The 15,029-nt window shown below is 42.5% G+C and overlaps 1 protein-coding gene across 2 annotated transcripts in view; it reads left to right on the forward strand.

Moving 5' to 3' along the window:
- The window catches only part of PUD (pseudouridine 5'-phosphatase), a 208,611-nt gene that overhangs the window by 41,485 nt on the left and 152,097 nt on the right, over positions 1–15,029 (forward strand). For both annotated transcript variants that reach the window (XR_011618391.1, XM_011735065.3), the window contains exon 2: positions 1,360–1,578. Coding sequence is in view for 1 of the 2 variants with exons in the window: in XM_011735065.3 (XP_011733367.1) it covers positions 1,360–1,578 (219 nt within the window). In the remaining variant the exon portion in view is untranslated. The remainder of the gene's footprint in view (positions 1–1,359; positions 1,579–15,029) is intronic.

Here is a 15,029-nt window from a genome sequence, read left to right on the forward strand (position 1 = left end):
GCTGCTCCATGCCCCGTGGGAAGGCTTCAGTGCTCAATCTAGAACAGGTGGTCAGTCTCCTAACTGAATTTGAATCCAGATTTTTTTCAGATGCGTCCGTGTGTCTTCTTTTTAAATCAGGTGTGAACAGGGCTATTCCCAGCCTCTCGGGTTCAGGCACTGCCTCTGTGCCACTGCAGACTGGAAGACAAGGGCTCTGCCCAGGCCTCGGAACAACCTTCTGCCTTCACTGGAGCCTTGGGGGGATTGTCACCAGGCAACATTCAGCTCCATGGAGCTTAACTGGTTTTGAAATTCTACTTGGTAGGCGTTCCTCTGTGTTGAAGCATTTTCTTTTTTCGTGAATAATGCCTCCTAGCAGGTCAGTTAGTTGGTTCTTCAGTAAAGTAATCTTTCTAGGCCCACACTGGAGACAGTAAGAGTGGGGAAGACAGCTAGTGTGTAAGAAGCGTGCTCTAGGAGGCTGGCACTAGAATGTTACTTATGTGCCGTGAAGTATTCATTCTGTAAAGTAGGATTATTTCGCTGTAGTAGCATCCTCAGTAGTATTCTTATAGGTAATATGAGTGCAATTGATGTTATGTGTATATTAAATATACATACAGAAAAAACACATGAATAGAAATGGGTGTGAGCTAGTACTAGTTATTATATTGTAGGTAGTATAATGTAGCCTATGGTAGTGGTACTGGTACTATTATTAGCAGTATTCCTGTTCACCTTGTGTAAGCATGAGGAAAGCGGGCACCTGCAGGCCCCCTATGTTTCTGAGGCTGTGCTCCGAGTAAATGCCAAGCCGGGAGTTAATTCTGAGGTCAGCTTTCACCATCCTGTGACACAGCCTATGTATTAAATGTTCTGTTCTCACCTGGGAGCTTCACAGCAGCATCCTGGCCAGGCATGGTGGGGATTCATCCCACTGGGCAGTGGAAATGTCGTTAATACTAGTGGGCCATGCAGTGGACTTTGTCAACTGGAGCTGGCTTCCATGTTGTTGGGAACACCAAGTAATGATGCGTTGTGCTATTGGATGGAATTGACCATTCCAAGGATATATTTACATTCAAATATGTACATTTAAACAGAAAACACAATCATACAGATTTCATTTCTCTCCTGAGTTCTAAGTTTCCAAATCACAACTCCAGGCATAACTCCAGCAGCCTTGAGAGGAGGCTGCCCACAGTATAATTTAGTGAGAATGACCTGCAAACCTTTCTCCTGTTCACTTAGGTCTCCACAAAAGCCTTTGTTGATGGAATGCGACCTACACAGTGTATGTTTATGCTGACCTAATACAAACTTACTCTTGATACAGTATGCACTCTAAAAATCTCTTTGTCTTTTTTTTTCCTGCAGATACTGAACGACTGTATTCAGTGGTGTTTCAAGAAATATGTGATCGCTATGACAAGAAATACAGCTGGGATGTAAAGTCCCTGGTTATGGGTAAGAAGGCATTAGAGGCGGCACAGATTATAATAGACGTCTTGCAGCTCCCGATGTCCAAAGAGGAGCTGGTGGAAGAAAGCCAAACGAAGTTAAAGGAAATGTTCCCCACGGCTGCGCTCATGCCAGGTGCGGTTGCCTCGCTGTTTGCAGGATTATGTTTGTGAATATTAGCAATGGTTTTGTAAATCACCTTTAAAGTCTAGCGTAGGGCATGCTTAGTTTGTCCTCTTTTCTTTAGTCTCGAAACTAAGTCCCTCCTGGTGCTCCTGAAAGAGTTTGGCTGATGCTGTGAGATGCTGTGATTCAATTTTCTCTTTAAAAGCTTCTTAAAATAATATGCGTTAGTTTCAGTGATTTCTGGTTTCCAAAAACATTTGAGTATTGTTTATATTACTATATATAAAGATTATGTTAATGACAGAATGTCTTCAAAGTTTACCTTAATAGATGGTTTAGCCTTTTTCTTTTCAAAATCAGATATAGGATTAGTATTTCAGCAACTATTCAAACTTTAACAAATTGATAAGCAGCTACATCTCCCCAAAGATGCTTAATTTAAAAAAAAGAAAAGTAAAAAGTCGAATTCATTTTTAGCCTGTGTGTTTGTATGCCGTTCAGCCCTTTCTTTACTTGTATCCAGTTTTCTTTGGAAAGGAAAGACAACTTTGTTCCCTCCATGCTTGTTAACTGACATTCAATCAGAACGGGCTTGCCTGCTGCTCCTTGTTCAAGAATGTTCTAGATTACAGACCTTGAAAATAGACTGTTTAAAGATTCTTCTGGGATAGCAGGATGAATACTCTGTCTTTAGAATTCCCGGTGCTAGGGGAGAAAAAAACAGCAGTTGTGTGAGTAATCTTGGATTTAAAATGATACTAATACGAAGCATACCTACTTTTGAAATGTATGTTATTGTTTATATTTATACACATGTCCAAACATGTGGATTGACTATTCCTAGGCAGCACACGCACACATGCAAACACACACCCTTTGTAATCACTCTGTCTGCATCCACTGCAAATGGTGGTGTTTGTGAATCTCACGCATGGGTACGAGCACCGTGATACTCAGTTCTCTGCATCTAGTGTCTTTCTGCACCATTTGCACATGAAGTGACCCTGACAAGTCTTGGTGAAACACATCCATACAGTTACTATATAAAAATTTAATTGTAGTAGGTAGCAGACACACACACTAAAATTTACCATTTTACCTATTTTAAAGTGTGCGGTTCAGTAGTGTTAAGTCTATTCACATTGCTATACAATGGACCTCCAGAAATTTTTCATCTTGCAAATGTGAAACTTCGTGCTCATTGAACAAGTCCCCATTTCGCCCTGCCCTCAGCCCCTGGCAGCCACCATTCTGCTTTCTGTTTCTAAGATTTTGACTACTCTCAGTACCTCAAGTAAGTAGAATCATATAGTATTTATCTTTTTTGATTGGTTTATTTCACTTAGCATAATGCCCTCAAGGTTCATCCATGTTACAGCATGTGATAGGATTTTCTTCCTTTTTAAGGCTGAACAATATTCTATGGTATGTTAGACCACATTTTGTTTATTCATAGTTCATTTGTTGAGGGACATTTGGGTTGCATCCACGCCTTGGCTCTTCTTGTGAATAATGCTTATATAAACATGAGTGTACAAATATCTCTTTGAGATCCTGCTTTCTATTCTCTCGGGATATACCCAGAAGTGGAATTGCTGAATGCGATGGTAATTATTAATTTTTTTGAGTGATCACCATATTGTTTTCCATAGTTGTTACACCATTGTATATTCCCACCAAAAATCTACAAGGGTTCCAATTCCTCCACATTCTCATCAACACTCATCATTTCCTGGGTTTTTTTGATAGTAGTCATCCTAATGGGTGTGAGTTGATATCTCTTTATGGTTTTGATTTGCATATCTGATGATTGGGGATAGCAAGAATCTTTTCATTTGCTTGTTGGCCATTTCCGTATTATCTTTGAAGAAATGCCTGTGCACATCCTTTGCTTATTTTTAATTTTTATGTTTTTGTTTTTATGTTGTAGGAGTTCCTTATGTATTTTGGATGTTAAGCTGTTATCAGACACATGACTTATGACCATTTTCTCCCATTCTGGCTCCCTTTCCACTTAGTTGTTGGTGTGCATATGTTTTTGATTACATTAATTTGACAAATGTCATCTCATTTGTCTAATTTTGCTCTTGTTACCTGTGCTTTTGGTGTCATAGCCAATAAATGATTGCCAGTTCCAATTTCATGAAACTTTAACTTATGTTTTCTTCTAGGAGTTTTAGTTTTAGGTCTTACATTCAGGACTTTAATCCATATTGAGTTAATTTTTGTGTATGGTGTTAATTAGAGTCTAGCTTCATTCTTTTGCATGTGGATATCCAGTTTTCCCAGCACTATTTGTTGAAGAGACTTATCTTTCCCCATTGAGTAGTCTTGGCTGGCTCATTGAAGATCATCTGACAAATATGTGAGAGTTTATTTCTGGGCTATCTATTCTATTCTATTAGTATGTAGGCCAGTACTGCACTGTTTTGATGAATGTAGCTTTGTAATATGTTTGGAAATCAGGACGTGTGAGACCTCCGATTTTGTTCTTTTTCAAGATTGTTATGGCTATTTGGGATCCCTTGAGATTTTTTATGAATTTTAGGATGTATTTCTCTATTTCTGCTCAAAATGCCACTGGAATTTTGATAGGGATTGTATTGAATCTGTAGGATTGCTTTGCATGCTATGAATGTCTTAACAATATTAAGTCTTCCCATCCATGAGCGTAAGATGTCTTTCAATTTATTTGTGTCTTTCTTTCAGTAGTGTTTTGTTTTGTAGTTTCAGTTTACAGGTCCTTCACCTCTCTTATTTCTAGGTATTTTATTCTTTTGATGCTATTATAAATGGGGTTGTTTATAATTTTCTGTTCAACTTGTTCATTGTTAGTGTATTAAAATGCAACTGATTTTTGTTTGATGTGTATTCTACAACTTTGCTTAATTGGTTTATTGGTTCTAACAATTTTGGGGTTTTTTTAATATGTTGAATTGTAGTGATTTATATGTATATGATCATGTAGTCTGTGAACAAAGATAATTTCATTTCTTCCTTTTCACTTTGGATGCCTTTTGTTGTGTTTTCTTGTGTAATTGCCTGGCTGAGACTTCCATTATTATGCTGTCTGGAAGTGGCAAGAGTGTGTAACCTTGTCTTGTTTCTGAACTTAGAAGAAAAGCTTTAGTCTTCATTGAGAATGCTATTAGATGTGAACTTCTCATATATGGCCTCTAATATGTTGAGGTAGTTTTTTTTTTTTTTTTTTTTTTCCTATCCTTAATTTGACTGTTTTTAATCATGAAAGGGTGTTGGAGCTTTTCAAATGCGTTTTCTTTCTGCATCAATTGAGGGGTTTTTTTGTTTTTGGTTCCTTATTCTATAAATGTGGTTTCATATGTTGAACCATTTTTGCATTCCAGGAGTAAACTTCACTTGTTCATGTATATGATCCTTTCAATTTGCTGTGGAATTGTTTGCTAAGATTTTATGTAGATTTTTTAATCTGTATTCATCAGGGATATTGATCTGCATTTTCTTTTTCGTATAGTGTTTTACGTGTTTGGTAGAGTTCTCCAGTGAAGCCATCTGGTCATGGACTTTTCTTTGTGGGGAGTTTTTCTTTTATTACTGATTCAGTCTCCTTACTACTTACAGATCTGTTAAGATTTTCTATGTCTTCATTTTTTTCCCCCTTCTGAAAATCATCAGGGATTCTCTGTCTTCATGATTCAGTTTTGGTAGGTTGTGTGTTTCTAGGAATCCTTTTATTTCTTTTAGGTTATCCAATTTGTTGTCAAAGGATATGCCAACAAATGGTATTCTCCTTTAATTATTTTCGTGGCATTGGTTGTAGTGCTGCCTCTTGCATTTCTGATTTTAGTCATATGAGTGTTGTTGTTGTTCTTGTTGTTTTAGTTAATGTAGCTAAGGTTTGTCCATAAAGTTACTCTGTGACCGAGTGTCTTTTCTGACTTTACAAAGCACTCATGATGTATGAGGCATGCACGTGTCTTACTTCTTCCATATCTACCCAAGCCTTTCACATGGTTTTCCTTCTACACTTTTTGTTCTATATTCTAAGATATACTTGAAATATGTTCTACTGCAATCCTTAAAAAGAAAAAATGTTTTATCTAGCGAGTCTGGTAGTTTGGCTGGAGTGCTAGTGAATCTGTTTTATGGAATCTACTTGGTGATCCTATCAACGTAGTGTCTTCATTTGGCTTTCTAAGCGAGCAGGTATCAAATTAAGTAAGGTGCCAGTCATAGAAACTTATAGAAGGTGAACAACTAGCAAGGAGCTAGTTCTTCAAAGATAGTTCAGTCCTTCAGAACTTATCTAGATGGCTCTCTTTTCTTTCTTTACTACTTTTTGGCCTCTTTAACTTTTTTTTATTTTTGACTTGACAAATCCTTTTTCTTGGCATATGATTTGTGTGTGCGTGTGTGTGTGCACACACATATCCTTATTTTAACTTTCACTAGCCGCACAGTTGTGAGTAGGGACTTCGATACTGAAAGTCTCTCTTTGAAAATGATCATATCTACATGCCATATACACAATTACCTGTGCTTTGACAGAGCAGAACATGCAGAAGACTTGAAGAGTATAAAGAAATGTACAAGGTAATGCTGGAGAGAAGAAACTAAAATCATGCTGAGATGCTGGCTCAGATGATGTGCAGCGACAGTAGTCGGATGATGTGCCGCTTTGATATTCTGAAACGAGTTAGGTGTAGGATAAGACAAAATTATTAGAAATCATACTTAACCTGAAGGGAAAGCAAGCCAGAGGAGGACAACGTTGGACTGAATGTATAGAGCAGAAAGACAGGCCGTGCCTAATTGCGATCCAGAAATGTGTTCTTCCTTAGGGTTTCTGCTCAATATTATACCAGTCACAAAATGAAGATAAAGTAGATCTTCTGTCCTGAAAGAACATTCTTGGAGACCTCGTTTCCATTCATTTTACACTCCTCCCATCTCCTCTTTTATCTGCGCCAAACCTGAATTCCCTTGGGAAGGTGGCCTTATAGTGTCATTGCTCTGGTGACTAGATTCAGAGAAACTTGCTGCTGTAGTCTTCCTTCTTCTAGGTGTTCATTTTGCTCACTTACTACTTTGTTCCTGTTCTTAAGTTGTAGATGATAATATAACCCTTGACTTTATTTCTTTTCCTTCTGGAAGTATTTTTTGGTAAGGTATGTTAGGTTGTGGAAATCACCTTGAGCTCTTTAGAAAGGAAAGCTGTCTGTAGGGAGGGCTTTTTAATTCAACATCATTCCTTTTCACGTGCTTTCAGAGCGACAGGGGAACCCAAGGAGGTATTTAGCAAGTTAAATTGCAAGAGTGAATGGTAGATTACCAGGGGAAGCAGCCCCTGATCTTGCTGCAGGGGCTGTCTGCTGTGATTAGGCTGCAGGGTGGGGTGTCTGCCTGGGTCAGTCACCAGGGAATCAGCTTGATTATGCTGCAGGGGCATGACTACCTGGGCCAATAACCAGGGAGTCAGCCTGATTATTCTGTGGGGGTGTGTCTGCCTTGGCCAATCACCAAGGAATCAGTCTGATGATGCTGCGGGGGTGTGTCTTCCTTGGTCAATCACCAGGGAATCAGCCTGATTATGCTGTTGGTGGGTGGGTGGTGGGGGGCTGGGGAGTGGAGTGGGGGATGGCCTGGAGTGGGGTGGGGGCAGAGGAGGGGCGGCAGGGCGGGGGGGTGTCTGCCTTGACCAGTCACCAGGGCATCAGCCTTATTATGCTGCAGGGATGTCTACCTAGACCAATAGTCAGGGAATCAGCCTGATTATGCTGCAGGGTGTGTCTGCCTTGGCCAATAACCACGGCATCAGCCTGATTATGATGTGGCGGCATGTCTGCCTGGGCCAGTCACCAAGGAATCAGCCCCCTGATTATGGTGCAGAGGTGTGTCTTTGGCTTAATTATGGTATAGAAGTACATCTTTGCCCTGATTATGAAGCAGAGGCCAGTCTGCCTGGTCATGGTATAGGAGGGCTCTTTGCCTGGGCCAGTCTAGCCACTAAGAAGACAGGGTAGACCTAATGGACTTGAAAGACGAGGCAGAACGGCCCTGATGCACTCGCACATCAACTGCCTGTTTGCTATAATCATGTTTCTGGAAGGCTCTCTCTATGAAAAGGTGGGCGGGCCTCTGCTGTCCTCAGTGGGAAATCCTTTTAAGCAGTTAGTTCTGTAGGCATTTCTTACATGGCTTCATGGTTCCGTGTAAACTGTCGGGCAGCCAAGGCTTAAATTATTTTAGGAAAATAAACTGTCTTTTAAATTGTGGCACAAATTTTAGGGGAAAAAATGCATGTGGTTCATCTCTTGTAAGTTTTCTAGGGATTTTAAAAATAGGTACCGTATTACAACTGGAAATGTATGTCGCATAACTTAAAAAAAAAAAAAAAATCTTCACTTAGGATATCAGAAAATCTTGTTTAAAACATAGCCCATGCTGGTTCCCTTCATTGTATCTTGAACAAATCCTTTCAGTAATGAATTCCTTGGGACAGATGAAATTCTACATTTCAGTATAACTCAGCGAGGGTAATTTGGATTCAAAGACCAATAGGAAGAAAAGTGGTGCCTTTTATTGTGTGGAATCCCCCAGGAGTTTTTTCTGTTGACCTGGCTCCCTGCTTTCCCATGCGTTTTCACTAAGCATGAGATTCCTAGAGGAAGAACCCAGGGCATGGCATCTGGGTCAGTAGAAAGGAGTGAGGTAGGCCACACCCCTGAGTCCCTGGTGATCCCGCCCCTAGGGACAGCCTGCCTTGCAGATGTGCTCCTCAGCCTGGCCAGCTCTCCCCTGCATCTCTTGGCCCTCACCACCTGCACCAGGCTCTCTGGCATTAACTTCCTGCCCTCTACTTTCGCCCTCTCAGACCATCTAGAGCAGAAAAAGCAAACTAGAACCCTGGCCCTCTGGATAGCCACGGACGGCTGCCACGGCTCCCCTTGGGTGGCTGAGGGGAGGGAGTAGGTGTGGCCTGTGTGGTAGAAAGGATGCATCCAGTCCCAGCTCTGCAGCCGAGCACTCCTCCTGCTGTCCAGCCCCAGTCCCCTCAGGACATTAGGAGTACTGACTGACATGACCACTGTGGGGTACTATGATCTGAATGTGTCCCCCAAATCTAATGTTGAAACTTAATTGCCACTGTGATAGGATTAGGAGATGGGGCCTTCAGGAGGTGATTAAGTCCTGAAGGTGGAACCTCACAGGTGGGATTAGGGCTGTCATGAAAGGACTAGAGGATAAGGCCTGCTCTTCCATTCCTCTGTCACCTGAGGACACAGCATTCCTCCCCTCTGGAGGGTACAGCAACAAGGTACCATCTTGAAGCAAGGAGCAGCCCTCTGCAGAGACAGACCTGCCGCTGCCTTGATCTTGGCCTTCCCAGCCTGCAGAGGTGTGAGAAATACATTTCTGTTCTTTACAAAGTGTCCAGTCCCAGATATTTTGTTACAGCAGCACAAACAGACTAACACCTGGGGCATTCCTGTAAGACAACCTTGGAGCATGTGTGGTTACACCTGGCCCAGTGAGTGGCTCCTAGCAGGCACTTGTGTCATCTCGTAACCCAGAAGGATCCAGTCCTCACTCTGAATCCCACTTTGAGGAGTTAGTAAGGTCGTTTTCCATCCCTGCTCAGCTTCATTGAAAAGCACACACCAGTCATGACTTGGACACCATGCACATGACATGGGCTCTGGTCCTCTTTCTATCCAAGCTGTATCTTCCTCTTGTAAGTAAGTCTTCCTCCTCAGGCTGACTTAGGTAATTATGGTTGTTTCCATCCTTCTACTTTTTTTCTTTTTAATTTTGTTGTTGTTTATTTTCTTACACCATTGTCTTCCTGGCTGTTAACAGATACACCCCCACCCTTTCCATGAGGAGCATCTGGCAGGAAGGCACTCATCCTCCATAAGTCAGCTAACAACTTGCCTCTCTTTCCTCTGAATTCTTGTGCGTGTAGTGCTGAGGGAGTGCTCGGGGGGACACAGAAGAAAGGTCTCTTTCCTAATGGAGTATGTCATCCATTTGGGGAGAGGAGACAGGTATATCTACAGTGTCCAAGTGAAAACCCATGGTAGGATATTGTTACATAGCAAAATGAGAAATTCAGGAAAGAGTTGCCAAAGGGATATAGAATTAAGTAAAGCAAGATGTTCTTCGAGCGCTGGCCACTCCTGGGGTAGGGGGTGACCTCAGGGGAGTCCACAAGAACATAAGAGATACGGATGGGAGAAGCCATTTCAAAAGGAAAACAGCACATGTGGAGGATTCCAGTCAGCCAGTGAGTTTGCATGAAGCCAGGCTTCTTATGGCTCACAAGCTTCAGAGGGGAATTGTGGCCCTATGAGTTAACCTTCTTATTCCCCAGCTCATATGTTTGCTTTCTGGATAGGGAGAACTATTGGGATTTTTAAAAGGAGGCATGTCAGAATGCAGCCTGCACTTGGGGAGAATCCTCTGGGTTTGTGGCACACAGTGCCTGCAGCCTAGAAGAGATGGGCTAGAGGAAGGCCAGGGTGATGGTTGAAGACATGCACCCCCCTTGACTGGGCCATGAGGTGCCCAGACAGAACATTCTTTGGAGTGTGTGTGTGAGGGTTTTTCTGGAGAAGATTAGCATTTGAATTAGTGGATTCAGTAAAGGAGATTTTCCTTCCCAATGTGTCTCATGAAACACATCATTTTTCACATCACGAAATTTGTCACTAGAGGAATGAAAGGATGGTCTTAAGTAGGGAGAATATCCCTTCAGGATAAAAAAACCACAGTCATGATACGCTTTTTTTTCCATTGGAGACAGAGTCTCGTTCTGTCGCCCAGGCTGCAGTGCAGTGGTGCTATCATAGTTCACTGCAACCTTGAACTGCTTGGCTGAAGCAATCCTTTCACCTCAGCCTCTGGCATGGCTAGGACTGCAAGTATATGCCGCCACACCCAGCTAAGGTTTTTTTCTTTTTTTCTTTGTAGAGACAGAGTCTTGATATATTTCCCAGTCTGGTCTCAAAACTCCTACCTCAAGCAATCCTCCTTCCTCAGCCTCCCAAAGAGCTGGGATTACAGACATGAGGGCTTTTTTTTTTTTTTTTTAATTACACAATTACACTTGCTTCACATAATACAAAAATGTATAGCATTAAAATTGGAAGCCCCTCTAACTCCCACTCCCTGGAGGTAACCGTTACTCAGTGTTTAACTATTTAGGGTACCTCATTTCAGCCCTTTTCTTATGATGCCGCTGTGTTTGTGTGTAGACACACATGCACACAGAGATATGCTCGCCTACACTCCCCTAAGTGCACCTTTATGGAATGAGGCCGCTGACATAATTCACCAAGATCCAAAGCAAGTACATATAGATTAACGGGACAGAAATCCCAAATGTTTTAATTAAATTGTTAGACAATTTTTTTTTTTTTTTTTGGAAGTAGGTCTAACGAAAGTGAGGACATCTTTTTCCTAGGCTCCCTGAAATGCTGGACATCCCTTGGGATGGGAAGGCACTCAGAGCACTTCCTGCCTGGGAGTACTTACAAGGTTGCCTTAGTCCGTGCAGTGCTAACATGATTCTTGTGTCAAGGACAGCTTCCAGAAGACCTCAGCAAGCACGCTGTGCTGCTTTGGTTTGTCCTCCTTAGTGGTGGAGGTCTTGTGCTGTCCACACCTTACAGTCCTGTAGATTTTCATATGTCCACACTGACACAGTCATATCTCTTGTTCTGTCTCCTATGCCAGTGGCTTCAGCGCCAGCTGTTACCTTTAGGAACCAGAAAGCACCCAGGTCAGCTTCCAGGCCAGGAAGGAAGCCAGCAGAAGAATTATAGCCCTTGATTTATAGGCTGCTCTGATAATCCATTATTTTCTAAGTCTGGGCAGCAAGCCTCAGTGTTGAGGGGCAGTATAACACATAGGTGGCAGGAGCCCCACAGAGAAGAGGGACCCATTTGTGTATATGTCACAAACCATGTCTCCACCTGCCTGTCATTCCTGGCCTCCCCTCAGCCAGATTTCTCAGCTCGGTGCTGGGGCTATGCCAGTTAGATCTACCCAGGGTGTTGGTGGCTTCGAGTCTCATTAGGATGGACAGTGCCTAGAAACCCCAGAACACATTCTCTGTACCATGTTCAGGAAACATGCACCTGAAGGGTATTCATGCCCCTTCTCCTTGTTGGTATCCACTACGGTCGTGTTGGCTCACAAGCATCGAGGACTCACTGCATGTCATGCTCTCAGTGCTTTCACTCATGGGGGTGTGTGTCAGCCTTCTGCCACTGCTAAGAAGCAGTCACTCTTAGCACAGGGAATGGCAGGGAGGGCTGCAGGGATCAAGTTACTTGCCCAAAAGCTTGCAGCCTCTGATTATGGAGACTGGCCTCGAACCCAGGTGGATAATGAAGAGTCCAAAGCTGCTAGCCGTGGCACTCTACTGCCCCAGATGATGTGGCGGTGACCTTCTGTTGAGGTAGACAACATCAGAGTACAAAGGGGAGAAGATGTGTTCTGACACAGTTCACAGGGCTGAGCCCTTTAAGGCCACATATAACCCATGTGGAAAAGTCCCCAGTGCTTGGGGACTCTGCCTTGCCCAGCTCTGTTTCTGCTGGTGGTCTCGATTTGTGGCACTCAGCTGATTCTCAGTCGTTGGAGAGGCTCTGCTGGCAAAGCTGGACCTCAGAGATTTTTACTTAGGCAGATTGTACTCCTTGGATAACAGCACAATTAAAGGACACACCAAGCAAACAAGCGAAAAGGAAAATTGTATGCTGACAGTCATGGTAACACGTTCAACTTACACTGTGTTCCTTTTCCATTTAACAAATCGAATTAGCCCCATGTTCAGGAACATTTATGATCGTAGGGAGGAAGAAGCCCATTTGCCAGTCAAATGTAAATGATGAGTCTTTAAAATTCTTACCCCCCTTTTCCTTTAAAATATCAGTTTATTCCATGATGTGTATGGACATTATTCCTCTTTTCTGAAGATAGTGGCTTTCATAGGCAGCTAATTGCCTTGTTATTTAGTAAATTGTAATGAAGACATCCTAGACTAAGGAGAACAAGATACAAATCTTCGCTTCTGATCATCCTAGATATTATCTCACTGCACATATGGAGATGTTTCTCAAAGAATTACAATTTCTATTTTTTGCTTTGTTTGTTTGACACAGGATCTCACTCTGTTGCCAAGGCTGGAGTGTAGTGGTGCAGTCATGGCTGACTGCAGCCTTGACCTCCGGGGCTCAAGTGATCCTGCCAAACCCAAGCGATCCTCCCACCTCGGCCTCTCAAGTAGCTGACACTTCAGGCATTTGCCACCATGCCCAGCTAATTTTTTTTTTCTTTTCTGTAGAGACATGGCCCTACTATATTGCCAAGGCTGGTCTGAAACTCCTGGGCTCCACTGCTCCTCCTGTCTCAGCCTCCCAAAGTGCTAGGATTACAGAAATGAGCCACCATACCTGGCCCAGTTTCTGTTTTTAAATATGTGGTGGTTCTCCTGTGGATTTCTAAGTCTTTAGGAGTATAGGATAATGAATAAGAGAAATCCTTACCTCAAGGAACTCTCGACTCAAAGGAGAGGAAATGAGTAGATAAATGACCACAATGGGTTGAATCAAGTCACTGCCCCTCCGGGAGGCGTGTACCCACAGCATAGGACCAGTGTGGAGCTGCACAGACAGGCTTTGAGGGGTGTTAGGTGCCAGCACTCTCTGCACACTGCAGTCAGTACGAGGGAGTGGGGAGGGCAGTGAGCAGCCAGGCTGCAGAGCGCTGCCAGCTTGCCCCAAGTCCCAGGCCCCGCTCACAGCCTCCTGGTGCCAGTAGTGGAAATGGTTGCAGAAAGCAACCAAAGAGAAATACTTTCAATTTTTCATCTGCCACACAGAGAAGGTGGGAGAGGCTTGCAAAGGGAATAACATCCAGTCCTTTTGTTACTTGGGCATGGAAAGTTGGGGTTTTCCTTTTGATTGAGTTCTGGGAAGTCAGCGTGAATCGGCCTTTGGTTCCCTGCCTCCAGACCTTATTCTCCTGCCTCTCAGTACGATGTCCCTAGAGTTGTCAAATCCATAGAGACAGAAAGGACAACTGTGATTGCCAGGGGCTGGGGGAGGGGGATGGAGGTTTTAGCGTTCAATGGGGACAGAGTTTCACCTTGGAGAGAGGAACAAGTTCTGGACGTGGATGGTGGTGATGGCTGTACAACAATGTGAATGTACTGAATGCCACAGAATTGTACACTGAGAAATCATTAAAGCAGTAAATTGTATATTGTAGGTGTTTTACCACATACAACAATAGTTATTCTTTTTCAAATGGCAAGAAGCCATTCAAGGATTTTGGAGTTGTGTTTTGGCAAAGCTCCTGTGCAGATGAGGTAGAAAGCCTGTGGTGAGTAGACACAAATGTGGGTTTTCACATAAGTGTTTTGGATAAGTGCATCTCCCCTAGCTCCAACAGGATCACACACCCCATCAGGGAAGAGAGCTGTCTCTCCTGCCCCCCAAGCACCTGGGTCCTGGGGACTTGGGCCCAGTGTCATGGGCAAGTTTGAGTGGGGTCAGGAGCGCCTTGCACCATGCCTGCTCTCCTGAGGCAGTTTCTGCACCACTTCTGCACGGTGGACCTTTCATCTCCATGGCATAGTCGACACAAGAATACAGGGAAATTCTCACTCTCTCCTTTCTAGAGGGTTCCTTGGACGGTAGACTGTAAGAGCAAGACTTTAATATTTCAGATTATTGACAGAGACAACATCAACAGAAACTCCTCACAACAAAGCTCTAGCCATAAAACTGAAATTTCTGTGAAATGTTTGCAAAAAAAAATTTAACAATAGGAAACTATGATATTTTATAGTTAGCAGTCCATGGATTGGGTTAAGAACTTTCAAATTAGTTTGGGATTACTATAATTTAAAGTATACTGTTATTTTTGTCTCATCGTTGAATGCATAAGGCAAAATAAATTCATTTTTGATGTGAGTTATTTAAAAGAAGCATACTTTTCTATTACCTCTTATTTGTGAAGAAATTGAAAACTGAAACTCTTTCCCAATCTTTATATCATTTGCACTTTTATGTTTGTTCTATGACAGTCAGGGTTGTTCTTATTTGCGTTATATAGGTGAGGATACAGGCTCAGAGAAGTGAAACGGAGAAGGAGAAGTTTGACCTTGGCGTTTGTAGGCCATTAACAGGCTGCTTTTATTGAGAACCTCAGGTGTGGCATTCTCTACAATGGGTTAAATGCCTTCTTCAGATTGGATTTTATAATACTTGTGCTTGTTTGGGTAAGAGAATTTACATTGTTTAATCACATAGAGAGCTATAGTAGAAAATCAGGAAAATTCAATGAGCTATTAACATTTCCTAGTTTCTATCTTTTCCTTTGGCTATTAATCATAAGCTATTTAAATAGCTGTTTTACACACTGATTTTTATAGTGACAGATCCTTAAAATTGCAAGCTGAAAAGTGA

This window comes from Macaca nemestrina, chromosome X (genome assembly GCF_043159975.1).
Source record: "Macaca nemestrina isolate mMacNem1 chromosome X, mMacNem.hap1, whole genome shotgun sequence".
Taxonomy (NCBI): Eukaryota; Metazoa; Chordata; class Mammalia; order Primates; family Cercopithecidae; genus Macaca; species Macaca nemestrina.